This window comes from Cololabis saira, chromosome 4 (genome assembly GCF_033807715.1).
Source record: "Cololabis saira isolate AMF1-May2022 chromosome 4, fColSai1.1, whole genome shotgun sequence".
Taxonomy (NCBI): domain Eukaryota; kingdom Metazoa; phylum Chordata; class Actinopteri; order Beloniformes; family Belonidae; genus Cololabis; species Cololabis saira.
The window spans coordinates 12,727,780-12,752,511 of record NC_084590.1 but is presented as its reverse complement, the minus strand read 5'-3'; the positions used below and the strand labels follow the sequence as shown (position 1 = coordinate 12,752,511).

The window sequence follows — 24,732 nt, the reverse complement described above, 5'->3', positions numbered from 1 at the left end:
AGAGTGACAAATATGTTGTTCGATTACGAGAGGTTCAACTGCTTCCAGGAACCATCCACCAGAACACAACTACAGTACGTCAGCTGCGTTCCACAAGAATCATGGGGATGCTTTTACAATGTTCTTAATAAAACATGTTTACAGATGTCCATCCATCCATCCATTTTCCGGGAGCTAATGTTAAATATACAAGCTGGAATCTGTATTTATCCCAGCTGCACAATTGTACGATGTAAAATAAGAGTTGGGATGTTTTTCCCTGAACACATCTGCTCACTACAAATACATTTAAAGACTGAGTTACACAAAAGCTCTGTTGCAATTTCTTTGTCTCATTTAAATTACGGTAGTGGGAAGAAGACTGAAGTTAGTTGCGTTTAGCAATGTGGGAGACAAAAGAAAAGTTATAGGTTGTTGTCAAGTGCTGCCTTGTTAAACATGTCCTTTTTATGCATTGATGCTGCAATTAGGTTTGAGTTTGTTTAACCACTTGAGCCTGATTGCTATGTTTATGAACACAGACAACTTTCTGTTTGTGAAAACAGAAACTAAACACACAAGATTCGAAAATAAAAAAGTAAAAGTAAATGGCCATTAAATGGTCAATCCACCCTAATAATGACAACAGATACTTCCCTTTTGTTCTACATAAGCCTGTTTTTAAATATCCTGGTGAGTGGACTTGGCACTTTTCATATTCCTGAAAATTCTTATTGATTATAAATCATTTACAGTCAGTATTTCCCCTGCCTCTACACTACTTTCTTAAAATGAGGACTTTTTTGTTTTAAAGACATGTCTAAAATTATAACTAAAATACCATTTTATATATATATATATATAAATATATATATATATATATATATATATATATATATATATATATATATATATATATATATATATATATATATATATATATATATATATATATATATATATATATATATATATATATATATATATATATATATATATATAGTACACTAGATATTCAGCAATAGTGTGTTGTTATTCTACTGAACTCAGAATGGCAAAAAACCACTAGAGCTTTCAGGGTGAAAATTGTATTTCAGGCTGAAATAACATCAGTTTTGCTGTTTTAATCATCATCTTAATCTCTTTATTTGAATACTATAGAATACTATAGAAAATAGAATAAGATAATCGGAGGCAGACTGATTCATCTTGGCCAATTAATAAACACTATTATATAACACTATAGGCCTACCCACTTTTAAATAAGTAAAAAACCATATTGGTTTACCTATATATATATATATATATATATATTAAGGGGTAATGTAAATAAATGAATCAAATAAAACCACACTATGTCGGAAAAAAGAAAATAAAGCAAAAGGTAGTTCCTCAGAAGCAAGCACTCTTTTTGAGGACGCTGTTTAAAGTCACATTAATCAGGATGACGTTCTTATTAGATTTAAAAGAACTGGTTCATGTATGTTCGTATTTTAAGGACACTCTCATACAGACATCTCCTCATTCTTAACCTGCATTTAACCATTAATTTAACTTCACTTTATCTGACTTCAGGCTTTTATTTTGAAGACAGATTTTAACTTCCCTTTATTGTTTTAAACGGACGCGAAACCAGCAGTATCCGGTGGTGCACACGCTTTCAGTGCTCGGTGCAAACTAAAGTATTTAGTTCCTCTATCATTTTCTACAGTTTTACGTTAATGAAGACACACAGTCTAAATTTCAACAACAACACGAAGCAGACGGGAAAGGTTCCGCTTGACCGGGAAACTGCCAGAAAGGAACACGAACCTAAGTTTGCTGCAGAGTTGCAGGTATGTCTCAAGCTTTCATCGCGATCATCGTTTACGCTGACGTTTATTTTATTTGCAGACATGATAAACAGCAGGATAGTGTCTGCTGCAGACACGTGTGTGATTTGTGGTGTGTGTTGTCTTGCAGCAGCTCGTCCCTGGCCTCCATGGAGACTCTCAACACCTTTGAATCCGAGATGGAGTCGGACGGGCAGGGCAGCTACTCTCTGTTTCCTGCCCTGGACAGTATTGCGAGTCTGTCTGGGACTTCTGAGACTCTGGAGAGGTTGCACATACTCACACACTGTTACTATTGTGCTTTGTTATTCTTATTAACACATCATTCAATTCAATTCAATTCAGTTTATTTGGGAAGGGACAGTGTACATTCATATACATTTAGAATTAAAAATGCAAATGCACCCAATTTTAGCTACAGAGCTAGTTTCCATTGGCAGTCCCCCGGCTAAAAATATAAAAGAAAGACAAGTTAAACAACAAGTTAGAACAAATACAAATAAAGCGTGCAAAAAGTTTCTGTTCTTGTTATTTTGCTTCTATTTAAGATAGAAGGAACAGGAGAACAACCTGACACATCAATCTTCATACTAACACGATCTTAGACATTTACATATATTACAATAGTGAATACATTACACACATAGTTTCACATTTAGCAGTTAAAATCCTTTACTCCTGAGCACTCTTAGAACTAAAGTAGAATTGACAATCTCGTAATCAAATGTAAAACAAGCTTCAATGGAATGGTATCAATACTATGAGCCATCCACAACAGTGGGAAAGTAAAATGTAATTTAAGAATGACCCTTGCATCTTATTTTAGCCTTTACATCTTGGTCATATTATCTGGTTGTCCAAAAGTGCATTTTCAGTTATAGAAATGTGTGATAGTAATGCAGCTTCATTATAATTATTATTATATATATATATATATATATGTATATGTGTATGACAATTTAATATGTTATTTTTGAATGAATGAATGAATTTATTTCCAACATGTATATAAAAAATAAAAATATACAGTAACATCTTCATATGCACATTCGGTTCGAAAAAGGAGTAGGAAGAAGTATACACTTTTTCCTAGTTTTCTAGTACTACGTAAACATGCCTATTACTACATAATTATCCATATAAGTATATAGAAAATATAAATATTATATCAATATATAGAAAATACAAATATTATATAAATCTATATAAATATACACTATATAAACTACATAAATATCCCTATAAATATATATGCTACATACATACAAAATATATAACTATATCTATTACATAACATTTTTGTAATTTTGCAAATTACATTCATTCATTTTATAAATGCTAAGTAATCTTCTTTTTTTTCTTTCTTTCCTAGTGAACCCCCTAGTGAAATTGCAGAGAAACCAAACCTCACGTGGCTTGATGCTGCACAGGTACATCTACCACATATTTATCAATATCTAAGATTATGCACCGTCTGATGGTGTTGTAAGCTACAAGCATCTTTTTGGTCATCCTTTCTCTTGTGCAGATCGTATTGGAAGAAGTTGGGCGTCCCATGCACATAAAGGAGATTAAGCAGAGAATAATTGACAGGGGACTCGTTCAATCCAAGTACAACAGCCTTTTTCAGTGCTCTACATACAGTCCCATGGCAATCAACGTATACCATCTTCCAGTTCTGGGGTTATTTGTACTAGTGACAGTATGTGTTTAACAAAACCTAAGCCAAAATGCAGAAGTTTCCCTTTGTTTTGCTTGGATTTCCAAATTATTTTAAAATAGCCTTATAACCCTCCTAGATCAGTGGGTGCAAATAGCAGGCTCTCTGAAATGATTGCTGATATCTTTCCTTGGAGAAATTGTGTTACACATGCAAATGCTCCTCGAGCAGACTGCTAGAACCTCTGCTTCTATAGAGATCCAATTAATCAGGTGCATTTAATTAGCTGCACCTGTTTACCATCTTTGTTGATACTACTGTGCTTAGATTTTCACTCATTATTTCTACATTTGGCACCTAATTTTATGCAATAAAGTAAATAACGGAACACCATGATAGCGCGGCGATGTTCATGTGAGGTTGCCATTACCTGAGAAGACCTGGCTTAAACCAGATTTCTTTTTTTTATTCTTTAGTTTTCTGATTTGTAAAACCTTAGAAGTGAAAGATGGTATACTTTCTTCTTCATGTTTTTTTTAATGCATATTTTAAAATCGTATACCAAAGTACAGATTTTTGTGATCTAATATCAGTTCTGTTAATTTCCAACTTTACTTCAGCTTTGGTCTTTGATATTGTGAGGGTGCATTACTCATGCGCCGGCACTAGTTCATCACATGTAAAAGACGTTTTGTGCCTCACCTTGTTTGATAATCTACTTTTAAGACTCTGTTTAAATCAATCTTCTCTCCGTGACAGTGCAAAGTCGAGCCTGGAAGCTGTCATGTACCGTGAGGTAAGGACTGTGTTTAACCCATCTCTTGTTGAGTACCACGGTTTTTAGTTCTGTGGATCTGGTACACGTGCCATGTGTATTTGTGGTAGCGTCTTTTAATTTCCCTCATTTAATTTCCAATAACCATGTCACCCCATCCTGCTTCTCTGAACTTATATTGACATTTTGAAACGAGACAGACACTTTTTTGAGCTGTGACTGGATAAAAGGGAGCTCTGTGCTCAGATGCACAAGGCCCAGTTTCGATGTATCCAGTAATAATTTGATAAATCTAAGCTGACTCTGACTTTTGGACGTAAAGGTAGTTCTTGTAGCCCTATGCATCTGGCTTTAGTCTCGCATTATGTTTCAGACACAAAAAGGCAGCAGGAGATTCAAGAGGATTGAAAACAGAAATGGAGTCTTTGCATTGCTGGTGAGTTGTCTTGGATGCTAACACCACTTTCCTACAGAATGCAAATATGTTATAACGATACAAAACAATACACTTATACTGACTGTTCATGAACTGAGCCCTTGTTTTTCACAAACGGATGGATATACATAATTACTCTACACATCCAGTATCTACGCAGCATTACAATTCAAGACCTTTTAAAATAACTGAGTTTTTAAAAGTGAAGATTCACTATTATCAGCCTGATACTGGCTCCATACTGTACTTTAAAGTATGTCAAGGATCTATTTGGGCCAATTAGAAAAAAACAAAAGAAACCCAATTTAACATTTTTCTGGAAAGGTTTAGTGAGGGGGAAGAAAAGCCGTACATTTGGTCGTTTCCCCAATAATTTCTTTGTTTTTCAACTCATGTTTTTCATCTCAAGTAAGAATTTCCCGTTGCTTTTTTTTAAAATTTTTGCTCGTTTGTCTGGGGGTTTTTTGCCATCACAAAATTGCATGTTTGTAGTCAGAAATTCTGTCCTTCTTTCTTCCTTTTTTTTTTTTTAAACATGGAATTTTATCCCCACTTCACCCTGATGTTTTCATTCTTTTTTTATATTGTAAGAACGCAGGGCAAAATTATATGTGTGGCACATTTCATACATAAAAAACAACGCGGCGTGTTTTATAAAAAGTGAATTTTGCAAATATGCTTTGATACGTCTTGGTAAAAAAACGAAAAGTGGAATATGGCAGAAGATGTAAACACTCAGATTAGTACTTAGACTGAAATGCTTTTTAATTCCTCAAACTTTCAACAACCCGTGCACATTTTGTTTTCATTGACGGTCACTGTCTGTCTTACAACACAATGTGGAAACCTGTGTCATTATCACCATCCTGAGGGAGAGCCGAGCATCCCCCTCAACTGCTGTCTCTGTCTCCTTGTCCGGCGTCTCGCAGACCGACGAGGAGCGGCAGCAGGCCCTGCAGGCCTTCGCCGCTCAGGCGTTCCTCGGATCACCGCAGCAGAACAGCATTTCCAGCTCTGGCTCCGGGGCCTCGGCGCCGGCCCACCTGTCTCACTCCTCTTCTGAGCTGAAACCCAAGATGAAGAGGGGTCCTCGGAAAAACCAGAACGAAAAGTACAGGCTCAAGTACCTGAGGCTTCGCAAAGCTGCACGTGCCATGATATTTGTAAGCAAACTGTGTACCTTATCTATTCTATCAAAAAAAAAGTGTTGTTGAAACAATGTCCACTTCTCAGCTGCCTGCGTTGTGTTGGTGTCTCGTTCTTAGGAGAACGCAGCTCTCTGTGATGAAGTCGCTCACTTAGAAGAAAAGTTTCTGAGAGCAAAGGAGGAGCGCAGGTACGTGGATCTGATCCTAAATGTTAAAGGGGACCTATTATGAAAAACACGTTTTCTCTTGCTTTAACATCTATAAAGTGGTCTCCCCTCAGCTGCCAACTCAGAGAAGGAGGAAAGCAACCAAATTCTGCAGTGTCTGTACAGCCGCCCGGATGATCCATCCAGTGTGATGTGGCTTCTACGAGCCGTTCAGATTCTGCTCCCGTCGTTACGTAATGAAAATGTGATTTACATAGGTCGGCCTCCGATGCGTGAAACCACGCCCACAACTAACTCCGCCGGCCGGAGCTTCCGCCATTTTTTCGTGGCGGCGTATCGCGTCATTCAGGCAGCCAATCAGCGCAGTGCCTCATTATCATAGCCCCGCCCACTCAGAATCCCGCATAGATAATGAGGTTAGAGAATGGGAAGATAAAGACATGGCTCAGAGGCTGAATTTCTAATTTATTTAGCAAAAACAATCAAAAGCTTGTTTTTAAGACATTCAAGGCCTGTTTAAAATAGGTATTAGATGCCATAATAGGTCCCCTTTAACTAACTCTGGCTTTTGCAGTGAAAAACTTCCCAGTTCCTTGGACATGCAGCTCCATCATCATAGGGGATTGTTTTTCTTTTTTTTGTTTTTTGCACATTGTTCATTTTGCTGCTGCATTTTCTTTTTTAATGTTCTGTCCAGGTTCTTGTTGAAGTCGTTGTTGCAGTACCAGTCTTTGTCAGAGGCAGACGTACTGCCCGCTCCCAGCTCCAGCGTGCTGCCGGCCGTCCCAGCCGCGCCGCTGGCCGCGGGTCCAGCAGGAGCGTCAGGCCTCCCTGCAGCACACAGCCTCATATCCTCCGTGTCCACCGGAGAAGAGGGGCTGCTCAAAAAACCCAAGAAGGAAAGGAAAGAAGGCGGAAAGGAAAATGGAAAAGAAGAGTGTAAGCGTTAATGTAGACACAAGGGACTGACGTGATGGGAATTAGATAAATAATAAGAAATTGTACTTTTAGTTCCAAAGAAGATTTCTTTTTTTTTTTTTTTTTTTTGTATTTTTATATTTTCAACCACAAAAAGAGGGGGTATACCTTAGATACACAGAACACAAAACCCGCACAACTCAACTTCCAAAAAAAAAAAAAAATTAAGTCAGTCAAAGTCCATACATACCAAAACATATTTCATAGTGCTATAATCATGCCAAATATACTAAGCAAAAATTCTACTCATTGCACTAATTGAAAATACCAGATAGTTCTACCATATCTGTCATATCAATGACTCTGAAATAATAATTAAATAGTTAAATAATATTCCTACCCTACTTCATGATGAAGGGGACTTATCAAAAAAAAAAAAAATAAAAATAGGAAACACTTAATGTCATATTTTCTTATCCTAAGTTGGGACTGGTCCGTTAAAGAACCAAAATGATATCCAAACATATACCCTCAAAACACAACGAAAACAAAACCAAAAACCTAACAAAACAAACAGACATAAACGATGGGAAAACCCCACTTAAAACAAACACGACAACAAAACAACACAAACCATTGCACTCAGGTCTTATCATTGTCACTATGCCTTACATTGACCTACGGAATTCTTAATAATAATAATAATTCTTCTTAAATTCTTAGTTCCAAAGAAGATTTCTAAGAAGAGAAAGCTGGCGGATGGATCTCGGAAGCTGGTGCAGCCCATCCCTCTGGACTCGTCTGGTCGCCCCGTCTTCCCAATTGTCCTGGGAGGTTTAACGGTCTACAGTCTGGGAGAGGTCAGTATCTTTAGAAACACGTTATTGATACCGCAATAAACTGCGTCGATTGTGTCAAGGGTATAAGTTACAGATAAGAAATCATCTCAAAGCCAACATCCCTAAATGAGTTTTAATGAGTTGGAACTTGTGCCGCTCTCCAGATCATCACAGACAGAATGTTGTTCCACGACGAGTGTGCCATCTACCCCGTGGGCTTCTGCAGCACGCGGGTCTTTGCCAGCATGAAGAACCCAGAGCAGCAGTGTCTCTACACGTGCCAGATCAAAGATGGAGGAGCCGGTCCACAGGTACGTGCACAGCTGTTCTTTTTAAGACCGGCTGAATGCAGCACAGCTTGACTTATAGCAACAGAAATACTTTTTCAGGATGTGTTAACGTGACGGTTCTCATACATCTGCTTCACCTCATCCCTAGTTTGAGATTGTGCCTGAGGAAGACCCCCAGAACGCCATTGTGGCCTCCTCTGCGTTGACGTGCCACTCAAATCTGCTGAAGGCCATTGCATCTAACAGGTAACAACATTTACTACACAGGTGGCAACTCATAACGTTTATGCTGTAAGAAGCCTCCGGTTTGGAGTGCTAGGATTTAATGTCCACACCAAGAACAATAACTGTCACCATTGTGATGTGAGTATAGAGGGAATGTGCATGACGTCACAGATGCGACTTCACAGCCGGTTACGCCCACCGAGTGTCAGAAAGACGGAGTGTCGGAAAGACGGAGTGTCGGAAAGACGGAGTGTCGGAAAGACGGAGTGTCGGAAAGACGGAGTGTCGGAAAGACGGAGTGTCGGAAAGACGGAGTGTCGGAAAGACGGAGTGTGTCAGAAAGACTGAGTGTCAGAAAGACTGAGTGTCAGCTTAAACTATCAGTTTGAGCAACTGGAAAACATCTAAGATGGGAAAGAGCTGTTGTGGGATCGACTGTACTCATAGATTTAGCAAGAAATCGGAGTTATCATTTTACAGACTGCCGAAAAATAAGCTTAAGAGAGACAAATGGATCCCTGCAATTCACAGAAACAACTGGATTCCAGACACGGAAACGTGGATTTGCGGTTCCCATTTTGTATCAGATAATGTTGGATTTTTGGGTAGCTAACGTTAAACGGTCAAATCATAAAGTTCGGTGTCCTCATCACTTTAATTTCTCCAACAAATCCTGCCTTGAAGTCGGACCAAGCGTCAAGACTTTTGTCTGCCTTCAAGCTTAGCTTCGTGTATTTCCCCGGCGTAGAAATTAAGTACATATAAATATCAAGAAACTGGATTCGTTGCCAAATATTAATGTCAATGGACCACTGGTTCTTCATGTAACTGTACGGGTCACTTTAATTTAAGTCCATAATCAGCTGTTATCCCGTCTTCTCCACTAGTTGCAGCTGTTTTTGCCACTCAGTGCGAGTAAGGGGGCGTTTCCAGCTGGAATGTGACATCAATGCAGACCCTCTACTCCCGTTTGTAATGTAAACCTGCCCTCCGGAGACGAGGGGCCTTCAGAGAATCTACCTCTCTGTTGTCAACTTTTAGGAACTCCTTTAATTCATATTTATGCATCATTTGTTTGATTTATTCATGCTACTGTCAGGATGTCATTAACAAACAAACTTCAGACTCAACTAACATAAAAGGGGAGGCTAAATAACTTCCTGTTCATTAATACTGTACAGAATATAATGTATAATGAGGAAACGGTGGAGCAGCGTCAGAGCCGTCATCTGTCAGCACCGCAGCGGAGAGGACGTGACCCAGCTGTGTCCTGGATGGATAGCACTTATTTTTACTATATATTAAATTACTTCAGTGTTCCCAATATACTTTACCACTATTGTCGCTTTTATTGTTGCCGTGTGGACTCTGCTATCCACTTGGATTATAAACACTTTACAAGCTTCTAACCAATTATTGTTTCTGTTCCTGGTGTGATCTACAATAGCAAACCGCTGTTTATTTTTAAAGAAACTGTTTAAGACATCATTTCTGCTGCTGACCAAGTTATAATTTTTTGCTTTTAATACAATATTTGTCCTTTTCTTAGCTCCAAGTCTGTGAGACCGATTGTGCCATCAGGAGCAGACTTCTTCGGCTTCTCTCATCCCACCATCCAGAACCTGATCCAGAGTTGTCCCGGAGCGCGCAAGTGCAGCAAGTAAGTTCACTTGGTTTTCTGAACACGGCACTCAACATTTACTGTAAATAGCTTCTTCTTTTCTTTTTTTTTAGACATTTTTTTCTTATTTGCAGACTATCATTAAGGCTTCAAACCACCATATTGTAACTTTTGTATGTATTTTTATTACCAAATCAGCACATTTAATGCGATATAACTGTGAGGAACAAACTCATCCAGTGATATTGTTTTCCTATGGAGTGATTTAAACGGACAAAAACTAATTACTTATACAGTCTTTATTTATTTCTGTGCAGGCAAATATTAAGAAGGCAGTATTACAGATCTCAGTATGTTTTCCATGCTGTTTCAAATATATGTTTATGCTGCATGAGATCTTTTTTGTGATGAAGCTCCAGTTCTATGATGAAAACTCAAAAAGCAGCTAAAGGGCACAAACACAATTCTGTCATCCACAGGAATATTTAAAATACATCAGTTATTTGTGCGTGTTAATACTTTCATCTGGTTCTTTTTAGCTACACGTGGATTCGTTTTGAGGTGTGTCGCCGTGGCGACGGCCAGGTCCCCCACAGCTTATCAGAGGACGATGCCTCAGTCAACTTTGAAGCCTACCTGAGGCGCCAAGGCTTTGATGGAAACATCAAGGCGGAGCACGTCACAGGTGCTTTAGATAGTTCTTATATTTGCAGCTCACGTCTGCATGTTTCCTCTGTCTTCTGAGTTTAGGGAAATCTTCACCGTGGCATGTACGGCAGGCCTTTTAAAGCGAGCAGATCCCTTTGAACCTTCTTGTGTTGGAGTTGTGTTGTTTTTCATACAGGCCGTGGATAAATTGAATGAATTCGTCTGGCTACGCTCCCTAGGAGCGCTCGACCAACAGAGATCACTCAAAGAGAAATGTGTGATCTTACCAAGCATAATCATGTTATGCCCCCCTCGTCTAGTAGTCATGGGACACCGGCTCTCATCTCCCCATCCCCAAACCCGCAGAAAATGTCGTATGGAGCTCAAATATGGAATTGATTTATTTACAAGTTGACATGTTAGGATACTTACAAACGTTAATTAGGTGAAAGTGAAGCAAGATGAACATCCGGGTGAACTAAGGCCAAAATAACAAATATACATGCTGCCTTTGGGGGGATGTGCATCCGCCTCACAGCTAGAAGGGGACGCTCTGGGCGCTGAGGCCGCGTTCACACGTTCACCATGTCGTTGGTGAAAGAGCCTTTCTGGGCTGTACACGGCCTCCTTAAAAATGGGGAAAACAATCAGGGGATGAAGCAAAAACATCCTGCCTTTAAGTGCTACCTTACCTGTCAAAACAAAATGGAAAATAAAGACTTACCTAACCCCCTAAACTAAAATAAAGGGGAGAAAACAAATCACCACGATGTCTATAGATTAATAGACGTTAAGTATTCCAGTGGTGTCTGTTTGTTCATTACTTATTATTATGGCAAGGGTTATTTATTTTATTTGTTATTACTAGTACTTAGTCCACTTTTAATTTTTATAAGCTATACCAAAACCTGAGAATCTGGCTTCCATTCATCCTGTAAATGGGTCCAGTGACAATAAAGAAGTCTGAGTCATCACATTCTGTTACAAACATGCAAGCAGCTATTGTACTTTAGATAACATTTCAGAATCAGGAAACAAAGGGGTCGAATAGGTAAGGCAAGTTTATTTGTATAGCACAATTCAACACAAGGTAATTCAAAGTGCTTTACATCAACATTTTTTTTCATATGCACAATGATAAAACAGTAATTATATTAACAATACAAGGACAAATAATTGTGCAGGAGAGTAAAAGAAGCCCAAAGGGCTTATAAAAAATCCTCCCCCTCAATACAAAATCACAAAAACAAATCAATCAATAGGAAAAGAAAAGAAAGGAAAAAAGAAAAGGTAAAAGAAAAACACAATAAACACACAAACAAAAAATATCCATAAAATGGCAATTTCATTTCAATTAGAATAGCCTATTAATTTTGCCTAGATAAGAGATACACCACCAAGCTGGTCCTGAACATTTTTAAGGATGATGCAAACTTAAGAGACCTATCTAAAGAGTTCCAGAGTTGAGGGCCATGGAATTTGATAAAGGATTGGTGACTGCAGGTAAAAGACAAAGAGGTAAATGAAAGTTCTTCCAACCTCTAACTGAATAAGAATGAATATCTGATGATAACAGAAAAACATTATGAAAAGTGCCTGGAATGTCTTGTTTGGAATGAAGGAACTTAAACATAAACAGGCATGTTTGAAACATATTAATAGAAAAAATTGATAATAATTTATATATTTGCTAAATAAGGGTGCAGAAGGTGCTTGATGAGTAGAATATTATATCATTCTCAAAAATCTTTTCTGAATTAAAAATAATTGAGTAAGGTACGAAGAATAAGAAACGCCCCAAACAATGTTGGAATATGTCATTAACATTAAAAGCAGCAAAAAGCAGCAAAACACAATTAAACAGTAAACAACAAATAAATTGAAATACAATGATAAGAAAAGAGGTAGGATAATAAAAAGCACAAGTTGTTAAAAAGTAAGGGCAGTAGAGTTCAGCAGGTAAGTATTTAATTTAAGAGTACGCTTCAGTAAACAGTAATATTTTTAGGCCTGATTTAAAGGAGCTGACAGTTGGAGCAGACCTCAGGTCTACAGGAAGTTTGTTCCACCGGTGAGGAGCAGAATAACTGAACGCTGCCTCTCCTTGCTCGGTTCTTGGTTCAATAAAACTCAATCAAACCAACAGGAACACTGCATTATCTGATTACAGTATCGGGAGCAGGTCACGGGTCAGGTCCCTTGTTGGGGGACTAATAATAAAAGTTGTCATCCTCCCTAAGAGTACATCTGTTGGCAAAGTCCCCGCAGCTGCTCGTCTGTATTTTGTTGTGCAGGAAGGTGTAAGTACAGTGTACCTTCCCAGACAGTGGGGTATGAATGAACAGGAAGTGGGTATTTGCTGCAGAAATCTGAGATGTTGACCTTTCAAAGTTAAAGCATGGTTAAAATACCAGTTTTTTCCACTAAAGAAATTTGTGAGGCTGACATCATGATCACTGAAACTTCGTTTTTCATCTTTTTTCAGGTCAGACACCACAGTCTCCAAGCTCCTCTCATCAGCACCACCTAACCTCCTCCACCATGAAGCCGTCCACCTCTTATTTCAGCTCCTGAGATTCAGCTCCTCTGAATTCATGGCCGTACCTTGAATTTCATCTCCATAATTTTTCATCCTCATTAAAAAACACCACAGGGGCTCTCTTTCCCAAATGTTTGTTTAATTTACTGAGGTCACTCAGAGCAGTTATTTATTATGTTTTGGCAATCCTCCGGCAGTATTTTTTAGGGTCAGGCTTCTGTATGCGGTTTGGCACATTAAGATTTGTTCATGTCTATAATAAACCCCATGGCCAAGGTTTTGTTGTATGTGTTTTAACGACTGTGATGGATAAGTTTAATCCTATTTTACAATATGTTTAATATTTCATTGTTAAAAATGTATTTGCATACTGCAGAAAAAGGTCTGTTACACATGCAAAAGCAGGTTTTGAAAGAGTGTGTGCGATTGCGCTGGTATTTAACTGATGCAGTGCTTCAACTTGCAGCTCACCTTTGGTCCATATGAAACAAGAGCATGTTTGAATTAACAGATAATTTAACCGCTTTGATGTTCTGTTTCAAATTAAAAGCGGCTTTGAAAGTAATGGAAGAAACAATATTATTCCTCTGTGCTATTTATTTACTGTACATTATGCAATCATGCATTGTGCTGTAAACATCACAATCTACAGTTTTGCTGCTTCCCAGCAGTTTAATGTTCAACCATTTGTTTGCGATGCAGTTCCAATGCCAGCTTAGGTTGCATACAGGAAAAAAACTAAACATTCAGAAAGCTATTTTATTGGGATGACAGAAAAATGTACAATCACCAGCTATCGTGATTTTGAGACCACACAAACATACAACTATTTGGACAGTGACACATTTTCTCTTTATAAACTAAAAGTTAAGATGTAATCCAAGTTTAGACTCTGGGCTTTAACTGGTTTCACAGAAATATGGCATTTAAGCGAACCACCTTTCACCACCTCTCCAAAATATACCGAAAAAATCTATCACTTTAAATATAACCGTAGCTTTTAATGCGTGGATGAAAATCTTTTGCAGTCAGCGACTCCCTGAAGTCTGGATCCCAGGGACGTCGTCGAATTCTGAGTTAAATCGGAAGATGTTTTGCCAAGCCTTCACTGCAGCCATCTTTAGTTGCCGTTTGTTTGAGCATCTTTCTGCTTTCAATTTTGTCTCAGTAACTGAACTTCGAGCTCTGTTGGACTGAGATGGGGCGACGGACTCTTGACAATGAAGGATATTTAATTTATTTGCCTTCAAAACATCTTGAGTTGCCTTGACAGCATGTTGAGGGTCATAATCCATCTGCAGCGTAAAGCGCTGACCTTTTAGTTTCGTAGCGTTTGCCTGAATATAAGCAACACCAGCGAGGCCTTTCCGTGTGCTGCCATACATGCCCGTACCATCACACTGCACCCACCGTGTTTAACACATGATGTGCTCATGAACCATTTCTCTCCCTCATATTTTTCCCATAATTCATATAGATGTCCATCTTGGTCTCATCCGTCCAAAGAATCTGATTCCAACGCGGGGAAATATATTTTTTGTTTTTTGGCTAAATCTAATCTAGCTTTACAGTCACGAGTCTCTTGATTTTAAATTCTGACAAACTTACCGTACTTCTACTACCTTTTCCTGAATATTCCTGACTGTTGATGTTATGAGGGCTTTTTTCTTCACCAAGGAAATGATTCTGTATTCATTCACTTTAGTTTTCAGGTTTTTCAAGGCCTCTCATGTTTTTGAACTCATCAGTAACTTTTCTTTCTCTTTATGGATGTACAAATGTGTTGATTTGGCCTCATATAAAGTTTTTTTGCAATCTCTTATTGATTTATGTTGTTATTGTTGGCCCAATGACGGCATTCATCACTTGCACTGAGAAATTCTTTTTAGTTAATTCAGACCCTGAACATGGAGGCAGTTGGATGAAAAATGTTCTTAAATGCTAAAAGTCATAACTTTTTGAATGTAAAATCCACACAGTGCAACATTTATCCAAAATTGACCTTAAAGGAATTTCTGAACGATTACAATGTTTTTTTTTTTTTTAGTTCATTTCTTTTTCTTCCAGTTTCTGATTCAGTAACTTTTCCAAATGTTACCTCTGCCGGAGTATCGACTGATAATAAAAGGAGGTGCAGGTAAAGTCCCTGTGGCACTATAGACGGGACAGGCTTTAAAGTCACAGGGCGTGTCTTTCCACGCGTATCGAAGAGCAGCAACTTCCTCTGAGGGCCGACACAGAGAGGCCGACAGCCGGACAGTGGTCTGGCCCCACTGCATTATGGGAGCTGCAACCCAACGGGACATGGACCCACATGGGGCCCGAGTTCCTGAGCAACAAATCTGGATGGGAAATAAAAATGAAATGAGGATACGAGTGCAGCAAACAAATGCTGTTGTCTTTGAAACAATTAGAGCAAACTGCATCATTAAATATTAAGAGGTTAACGTCTCGCTCAGACAAACACAACTGAGACAACCTGCAGAAATGTAAGGTTTTATCATGATTACTTCAAAGTTCTACCCGAGGGCCGAAGAACATAACCTCCTATCTGCAAAATTGTCTGACTTCACTTTAGATGACATCACAGCCTTTCTGTACGTTATTTCCACCCATATAGGTATCCTTAAAACAAAATAGCAACAACACAGTTTTTTTTGTTTTCCCAAAAAAGTGAAATGTTCAGATAGGAGGTTATGTTCTTCGGCCCTCGTAGTGCTGATTTCAGAAGAAAAACTTTTCAAACAAATACCAACTCAGCATCCGCTCTGCTGTCGGCCTCACCTCAAAGATGTCTTTGGATGGTGTGACGGAGACTGCTTGGTCATATGTGATGCTGACAAACATTTCAGAAGACTGGACTTGACTGGGGTACGGTCCGGCAAAGAGCAGACCCTTTTCACCATAAGCCACCGCCCTGGCACCCAGCGTCAGGCGCTGCGCTACGTCCTGCTTGTCTCTGGGATGAATCCTGGATCAGAAAATGAAATTATACTATATTAGTCTCTTTTCACTCTTTAAAGTCTCTTTAATCATAACTTAGCCCATGTTTATGCTTTAAGACCCTAAGTTCCATGCAGTGTTGAAAACAGGTTAAAATATGAAATTTGCTTCATATAACCCACGCTTTTTCTAATTTCCTAAATATCTGACGCTTTCTTTCAACCAGTTAAAGCTATATTAGCTTGTAAATAGATTTTTCAGGGTCAGGGCAGGGCTGGGACCTCTCCCACCTAATAGCTAAAAGACACCTTTCACATTTCCAACCCTCCATCCATTATCAGTAGCTGCTCATTCCTATGTTTGGTCACAGGGTTCTGCTAGAGCCTATCCCGGCCGAGCAAAAGGGCGGGGTACACTCTGGACAGACCGCCAGCCCATCACAGGGCCACGCACAAAGAAACAACCACTCACACCTACTGCCAATTTAAAACCGTTAATTCAATTCAAAATTCTGTATTAATCACTGAAGGGAAGTTAATGAATGAACCTGACCAGTTTTTGGCCTGTGGGAGGAAGCCAGAGTTCCCAGGAAGGACATGCAAACTCCACTCAGGAACCGCCTTGCTGTGAGCGCCACCACACAGCCCTTAGGTTCTCCAACCATATTTCTTTTTTTTTACCTAGTTTGTCCAATCATGTCAAATCACATTTTTAATCTGGAAATGTAGAACTTATTAGGGCCCGAGCACTGACAGTGCGAAGGCCCTATTGTATCTGTAGGAATTTCTTTTTTTGTTGTTTTTATTTTCGTTTTTCTTCCGACGAAATGAGAGCCTTTTTACCCCCCTAAACATTACCCCCCAAAAGTCACCAAATTTTGAAAAATTTGATATTTAATTGTTTGCATTAATGGGCGTGGCCTAATGGCTCAACAGCGCCCCCTAGAAAACTTTGTGCCTCAAGCCCCACAATACGGCTTGACGTACATGCACGAAAATCGGTACACACCTGTATCATGTCACAACTTAAAGAAAAGTCTCTTGGCGCCATGGCCGAACCAAACAGGAAGTCGGCCATTTTGAAATAATCGTGTAATTTTGGCGCCATTTATGCCATTTCTTCAGCCGTTTCTTCGCCCGAACCGTAACGTGCACCCAGTGTTACAGTATGTTATATAGAGTGTTATATACATCAAAATGTCGATCCTGCGGCGATGGACATTACTTTTCTCAGTCAAAAGCGTTACCGTGGCGTGGCGCTGATAGATGCCAAAAAGCGCACCCCCACTTCATCTGATTGGTCCATATTTGATACTAGTTCCTATTTTCTGCCATAACTTTTGAATGGTTTGACATAGAGAGTTGTGGATGGTGTCATTTCTGATATGCTTATGATGATAAGTTGAGTTTTATGTGAACAACAAAGGCACTTTTTATAGTATTATTGACCTAGGAATGTGGGGGGAACCCGGGGGGGTGGGGGGCGGTGTCCATGAGTGCGAGTCCATCGCTGCTTGCATCTTTAATTTTCAGTTTGTTTCCTTTTCTTTTTTTTTTTTTTTTTTTTTCTTAAAGCTCTAGTGGCCCTTTATTGGAGATGCAGACTGGAAAGGGGTCGAGAGAGAGAACGGGGAAGACACGCAGCAAAGGTGCGCAGGCCCTGCGCATTCAAACCCGCGACCGCTGCAGGAGGACTGTAGCCTCAGTATATGAGCCGCTGCTTAAACCACTGCGCCACCGAGCGGCTCAGTTTGTTTCCTTTTCTGAGTTAGTTTTTCAGTGGATCAAATCCTGATGAACTACATGAAAGATGTCAGATATTTTTACTTGGTGTCTGGTGTATTTCTATCACACTGAAAAACAATGTCTTCATCTACTAAAGTGTGCTTTCCGTTTCCTCTATGCCTCACAGCAAGGTGAGTGGACATGCCCTCCCTGGGCGCTGGTTACCGACTCGTTATGGGATGCAGATTTCTTCACAGCCGAGGGCGGATATTTACCATCCCTTCATCTTTTCATGAGCTACAAAGTGTGAATCTCACGCGCAGTAGATGTAAGAAAAATGTAGGAATTTTGAGCAGTTTTCCTAAGATTTCACTTGCAACAACCGCCTCTGATCTGGATGCTTACGTGCCGTAGGGGGAAGTTTCATCAGGTAAATCCAAAGCAACAGCCATAAAAGTGTTCTTCATCCTGGGGTTTGGAACAAAGCCCACATCAGCTGTTTGGTGCCAGCGGATTGCTGGAAAGCCGTCATCGATGGAGCTGTTTTTGTACGTGTCCAGCTGCACATGCAAACAAACCAGTCAATAATTGCTCAATAAATGTAAACATGTTTGCAAAAGTGGACTCCAATATGTTGATTTAACCTTCATAAAGGTGAACCCACCTGGACAAATCCAAAAGGGAAGTCGAGGGCTGTCTGACCCCCTGAGCCCTGATGAAACGCCATCCTCCAGTCATCAATCATAGCAGGGAAAGTACAGTTGTACTTGTCCTGATGATGGTAAGCGTTTTCCTCCCCTGACAATGTGACAGATTTACAGATGTACGTTGTATCCTGAATGTACTGAATGTATCCGGTCTTTGGTGTGTGTGCTACCTTGGTACCAGATGGCTCCATAGATGGTCATTTTGAGAAGCGGGTGGATCATCGCGTTCCACAGAACAGAATTATCTTTAGGACTGAGAGGATGAAACAAACAGAAAGCAGCCACCGGGCAGCCGTCATGACACCTTCCTGCCATGTACAGGACTGTCTCAGAAAATTAGAATATTGTGATAAAGTCCTTTATTTTCTGTAATGCAAAAATGTCACACATTCTGGATTCATTACAAATCAACTGAAATATTGCAAGCCTTTTATTATTTTAATATTGCTGATCATGGCTTACAGCTTAAGAAAACTCAAATATCCTATCTCAAAAAATTAGAATATTCTGGGAATCTTAATCTTAAACTGTAAGCCATAATCAGCAATATTAAAATAATAAAAGGCTTGCAATATTTCAGTTGATTTGTAATGAATCCAGAATGTATGACATTTTTGTTTTTTTAATTGCATTACAGAAAATAAAGAACTTTATCACAATATTCTAATTTTCTGAAACAGTCCTGTATACTACAGCTCAGATGGAGCGTGTCCTCACCTGTCCTCAGTTTGGCCCAGTCCACACTGCTGCAGGGCTCTGGCAGAGGACCAGGCCTCCACAGGCGTGCCTCCCCAGCAGGACTCCACCAGTCCTACGGGGTACTGCAGCTTCTCATACATGTAACGTCCAAAGAGCCAGCAGACGGCAGAAAACTTTCCCACAACACCTGGAAATGAAAAATGCACACACACATACACACATACATACAAACAGGATGATGATGGTATATCGCATTATAGTATGTATTTAAACATCTTAACCGTATTCTGTATCCTAGTTTTAGCATTGGTTTAAAAATAGATGCACGACATACACATTTCTGATATGCCTCACGTGAGGCTGACTACTCTGATGCACAAACTTTCAGTGTTTCAGATTATTCAGGGACCAAAGAAAGAAATGTTCATCTCACTAGCTGTGGGCACAGACCACGGCAGCTCCACTTGAATCAGATCAGTCAGCTCCGTTTCACTGGTGTTCAAGGCTACCATGAAAGGCCTCACATGAGGATATTTGTCCGAGAGGGCCAGCTCCTCCGATGCATTGAAAATCTACTGGAGAGTCAATCAATTACAAATAAAAATAAAAATAATTCAATTGTGAAGATGGAACAAAACATGGATAAAACAAGGATTTATACGTGCATTTCAAGAAGCAAGTTTGTTGTTTAGTGAATGGGAATGTCATGGGATTCCTGGATGGCAAGGGGAGGGGGTTGGGAGTGGTGTACGTGCTTTGTGTTTTGTTGTTGCTGTTGTTTTAGTTTTGTGTGTTCTGTTTTTTTTTGTTTTTTGTTTTTTTTTGTAAGATATGTATATGTACTTACAGTATTTATTTTTTGATGGCTCTCTGCATTGGATCCATTATTTGGGAGGGTATGGGGTGGGGTGGAGTGGGTTGGTGGGAGCTGGAGGGTGTGGGGAGGAAGGGGGGAGCAGCATCTGAGCAGGTGGTGTTTTGTTGTGTTTTTTTCCTGGACTGTGGGGATGCTTCTCCTCTCTCTCTCTCTCTCTCTCTATATATATATATATATATATATATATATATAAAAATGAAAAATAAATAAAAAGTTGATCACAAAAAAAACAAAAAACATTTGGCCGAGAGGGCCAGCTCCCCCGATGCATTGAAAATCTACTGGAGAGTCAATCAATTACAAATAAAAATAATTCAATTGTGAAAATGGAACAAAAAATTGATAAAACAAGGATTTATACGTGCATTTCAAGAAGCAAGTTTCTTTTCTTTTGAATGGTTCGTGGAACTTGAGTATTAAACAAGCCCTCTGAGTGATATAGATGACGGATGGATCACTCAGATGCTTCTTCTTAGCATTCGAGTTCTGACAAAGCTAAATCTACTGAACCAAACACATGACGTGGACATTTTTTTGGGAACTGACGTATGTGAAAACATTTTGTTTCAAGGTCCAGCCCCGTAAGTATACGAATCAGAAAGTGAGACAGATGTTTACCACACAGTACCTGTGATGTTTTGAAGAGCATGTTGCTCTGTCCTCCACACAGCCAAATGTCTCCAAAAAGCACGTCCGTCAGGGCCGCTGTTCCTGCTTTAGAGGTTGCCGTCACGTTGTAGGGACCCCCGGCATCAACAGGGTCAAGTGTGACTTGCCAAATTCCTGTGAAAGGTATTGATACGTGGGCATGTAACAAAATAGAGAGATCGCAAGATAAAGTGTTATTAATTATGGTGTCCCTCAGGGGTCAGTTTTGGGAATAATTTTGTTTCAGTACATAAAGGCACACTGGTGTTCGTCGATGTTCACCTGTGAGAAGCTTCTAATTCAATGCTTTGCGGAGTTTACACCATGAGTGCCTTTAATAAATTAAAAGCCAGAATGTTTAAAACTCAAATGTAACGAAACGGAGGTCATTGTGAGGCGTTTTTCAGTACATGACTAAACAGATCCTGCCACCTGCTGGCTTCTTCTGAGAGCCTGTGGCACAGAAGCTTGTTTATTTGTAACCTGACCACCACGTTACGAGAGTATGTTTTTAAATCAGCAAAGAACTGTTTCTAGATTCGACTTTATCGTTATAAAGGCAAAGGGACATTTTCACACACTTTTACCTCCTAATAGCTTTTGACTCGTCTCAACCCAAATCCATTAATCACCTCCAGATTGTCAGCTGCCAGATTTTAAACTCTACTTGCACCATTTTAAAAAAGACTTTAAGATCTCCGTATTGACTTTTTAAAGCTCATTGCAGCCCTTTATCTTCTAATCTTTCTGACCTGTTAATACCATATGAGCCAGTAAGTAGACTGAGATCCTTGAGGAGAGTGCTTTTATTTGTTCCAGGGGTGCAGCTAAAGACCTGAGGTGACAAAGCAAAGAAGGATCTGTAGTCAAAGGCCATAACTGTGGAACAAGCTGCTGGAGGAAATCAGGTCAATACGGTCACCAATCTGTTCAATATCTTCTTAAGAGGCCTTTCCTGATTTTATTTGCCTTTGATTTTCATTTGTATTGGCTGACTGAAACGCTGCTCTGATATTTTATAATATCTTACATTTTATCAATGTATTCACAGTGTCCTACCTGAGTTTATATTTTACCCGCTGCTCGCGTGAACCTTTTTTTCCTTTACATTTAGTTTTTTTTTTTGGCTGCCAGTTTTGCTCACAAAATTATGTTATTTAAAGGGGACCTATTATGGCATCTAATACCTACCGTATTTTAAACAGGCCTTGAATGTCTTAAAAACAAGCTTTTGATTGTTTTTGCTAAATAAATTAGAAATTCAGCCTCTAAACCATGTCTTTATCTTCCCATTCTCTAACCTCATTATCTATGAGGGATTCTGAGTGGGCGGGGCTATGATAATGAGGCTCTGTGCTGATTGGCTGCCTGACTGACGTGTAGCAGGGACGGCACAAAGCATCGCTCTGGGCAGAAGAGTAGCCGGCTGCGTACACTATTAAACCGTGTCCTAACTGCATGCGATGCGAGCGAGCGTCAGGAACAAAATCAATTTTTTTTCTATTGGACTGTCCTAACTGGCCGCAGCAATGCAGCGCTGCGCAGCGTGACGCGGCGCGCCGTTTTGAGCTGAACATTTTTCGGACGCCCTGCTTCTATTTTCTTCCTGTCGCCCGCGTTGAAATCTCTTGTTATCTCTATGATACCTCCTCATTTCACTACAAAACCCTCAATAAAGTGGCAGCTGGCTGGAGGGAGATGGACAGAGAGCGTCCGATGTCACGCAGTGATACGTGATAGTCGGATGCTCACATGCAGTTAGGACACGGTGTTTAGTTGTGGGTGTGATTTGCATTTTGGTTACGTGACGACAGGAGCAGAATCTGAACGGCTCGTAGAAGCCACATCACACTGGATACCTCATCCGGGCGGCTGTACAGACACTGCAGAATTTGGTTGCTTTCCTGAGTTGGCAGGGTGAGGGGAGACCACTTTATATATGTTAAAGCAAGAGAAAACCTGTTTTTCATAATAGGTCCCCTTTAAAGTACAGAGGAGTAGGACACCTGTTCCCATACTGTATTTGCACGTCTAATCGTTACCCCTGTTTCCATTCAGTAGGTTACAGGTGTCAGACGACAGCACTACTGTATTTACCTCCTGACACAGTGACTGGTGAGGGTTTCTGCTTCCCTGGTGACAGGGAGACGGTGACCAGGGTCCCCTCAGGGCCAAACCCCCACAACACAGCCCTCTGGGGAGCCCTCTGCAGCACCATGTGGTCCCCGTAGGAGGAGGCAAAGAGCAGGGCCCCATCTACACACACACATATACACATATACACACGGACACACACACACACACACACACACACACACACACACACACACACACACACACACACACACACACACACACACACACACACACACACACACAGAGGAAGGATGAGGGAGATAATTTTATTTTTTTCTTGCAGATTTGATGACATGAAAAAACAATGATTTAAAATGATCTACATTATAATTGTCCATATTTTATATTGGTAAAGTGGTTTCAGTGCAAATTCCAGTATTAGGTAATTAACATTTTTAGATATTTAGCTAAATTTGGAAACTTACCGCAACCCGGAAGAACAGCTGAGACTATCACAATAATAAAGACTGCAGCCCATGCTGCAGCCATGTCACAACGAGACACGCCGCGTTAATATAAACCTAAGCGAAGGTCTTGAGCTTTAGTCGTCCTGCTCAGAGCACAGTCAGGGCTCTGAGCTTTACAATCGATGTAAAGATTCAGTTCGGGGAGAAGTAAACGGAGTAAATGGCTCGAGTGCGAACTCCGTCTGCACCTTGAACTGACCACGAACCTTCAAAATAAAAGCATGAACAAAAACACAATCTTGAATATTGCGTTGTATACCAAAGTATCAATTTTAAAGAATTTGGTTAAATACTTATTTGTATATATTATGATTCATCAGCTGCTATTTTTGTGTTTTTGTTGTTGTTTTTCCATTTGTTTTTAAAAGAAAAGTGTGTTGCAGGAAACAGTTCCAGTAAAAGGATGATTTATGGTCCCGCGTTACACCAACGCAGAGCCTACGGCGTAGGGTACGCGGCGACGCGCCCCCCTACGCCGTACACTACGGCGTCGATTTAACGCGGAACTATAATTCAGGCTTTAGAGTGGGGACACATTTCCTAAATCCTGCTGTGTGCATGCATTATTAACTAGCAATATGCTTTGACAGTACAGAACTGACTCCTTCTTTAACTACTCATCCAGTGATTTAGCCATTTTTACACTCGAGGGAAATTAAAGACTGTAGAATACAGTGTGCTTTCAGCTACTGCTTATTTCTTCATATCACAAAGTTTCTTAAAGGGCTTTAGAATATAACGAGCTACTATGAAATTAATGTTAGCTCAATTAATCAACAACTAGAGTGAAACTTTATCCACAATAATTACATCGTTTCTCAAAGACTCCCTTCAGATTCTCAAAGCGGTATATTGCCGTGAGGTGAATCCTTATGAATGCCAACGTAATTAACGTCTATTGACTATTGCAACGGCATGAAAAATCACAATATCTGTAACATCAATTATCCAACACTTTACCAGCCTGGTGTTTATTCATCAAAACATTTTAGGCGCTGGCCTGCTGTAAAGACAAATGACCACGTGGCGTTCCACCGACGTTGCCATTTAACACAAAATTTCAACAGTTACACAGATATAAGTAATATATATCGGAGGGAACTGGGGGAAATAGAAACAGTTAGGCATGAGATGAGATTAAAACTAGCCTCCAATTCACACAGAAGGATGTAGACGATCTCAAAGAGTCATGCAACAAGCTGTCCTTGGACTGCAAAACATTTGGCAGGGACATTGGGAGCCTAGGGGAATCCTTCATCTCATCAGATTCTAAAGCTGAATATCTTGAGAGTCAATCTAGGCGAAATAACCTTATCATTGACGGAATTCCAGAGGATGATGGGGAAAAATGGGCTGACACTGAACAGAAAGTGAGGGATATGTTCAGTAAAAATCTCGATCTAGACCCTAGAAAGATGGAGATTGAAAGGGCCCATCGCACAGGGAAAAGGTTG

The 24,732-nt window shown here is 39.8% G+C and overlaps 2 protein-coding genes across 2 annotated transcripts; one reads left to right on the top strand and one right to left on the bottom strand.

The window, feature by feature from the left end:
- Nucleotides 1–1,638: 1,638 nt before the first annotated feature.
- On the top strand, nucleotides 1,639–14,899 carry tbrg1 (transforming growth factor beta regulator 1). The gene is made up of 15 exons (XM_061718887.1): nucleotides 1,639–1,814; nucleotides 1,942–2,079; nucleotides 3,184–3,241; nucleotides 3,340–3,422; nucleotides 4,231–4,267; nucleotides 4,620–4,682; nucleotides 5,612–5,845; nucleotides 5,948–6,018; nucleotides 6,695–6,936; nucleotides 7,639–7,775; nucleotides 7,919–8,065; nucleotides 8,193–8,290; nucleotides 9,819–9,929; nucleotides 10,430–10,575; nucleotides 13,024–14,899. Exons 2-15 carry the CDS (start codon nucleotides 1,961–1,963, stop codon nucleotides 13,110–13,112), a joined length of 1,635 nt encoding a protein of 544 aa, XP_061574871.1. The 5' UTR covers nucleotides 1,639–1,814; nucleotides 1,942–1,960; the 3' UTR covers nucleotides 13,113–14,899.
- siae (sialic acid acetylesterase) lies at nucleotides 11,582–23,453 on the bottom strand. Its single transcript, XM_061718888.1, has 10 exons — nucleotides 23,237–23,453; nucleotides 22,773–22,931; nucleotides 20,656–20,810; nucleotides 19,584–19,722; nucleotides 19,169–19,337; nucleotides 18,622–18,704; nucleotides 18,409–18,542; nucleotides 18,150–18,304; nucleotides 15,862–16,048; nucleotides 11,582–15,419 (listed from the first exon to the last, which is right to left on the bottom strand). The coding sequence occupies exons 1-10, from the start codon at nucleotides 23,298–23,300 to the stop codon at nucleotides 15,153–15,155; spliced, it is 1,512 nt and encodes a 503-aa protein (XP_061574872.1). The 5' UTR covers nucleotides 23,301–23,453; the 3' UTR covers nucleotides 11,582–15,152.
- Nucleotides 23,454–24,732: the final 1,279 nt, after the last annotated feature.

Excerpts from the sequence above, each read along its gene's own strand:
- tbrg1 (XM_061718887.1), top strand. The coding sequence starts at position 1,961 with ATGGAGACTCTCAACACCTTTGAATCCGAGATGGAGTCGGACGGGCAG. Across the intron at positions 8,066-8,192 it reads ATGGAGGAGCCGGTCCACAG|TTTGAGATTGTGCCTGAGGA; the intron begins GTACGTGCACAG and ends CCTCATCCCTAG. Across the intron at positions 9,930-10,429 it reads GGAGCGCGCAAGTGCAGCAA|CTACACGTGGATTCGTTTTG; the intron begins GTAAGTTCACTT and ends GGTTCTTTTTAG.
- siae (XM_061718888.1), bottom strand. The coding sequence starts at position 23,300 with ATGGCTGCAGCATGGGCTGCAGTCTTTATTATTGTGATAGTCTCAGCT. Across the intron at positions 18,705-19,168 it reads CTGGGCCAAACTGAGGACAG|TCCTAAAGATAATTCTGTTC; the intron begins GTGAGGACACGC and ends TCATCCTCTCAG. Across the intron at positions 18,305-18,408 it reads TCCCTTTTGGATTTGTCCAG|CTGGACACGTACAAAAACAG; the intron begins GTGGGTTCACCT and ends TTGCATGTGCAG.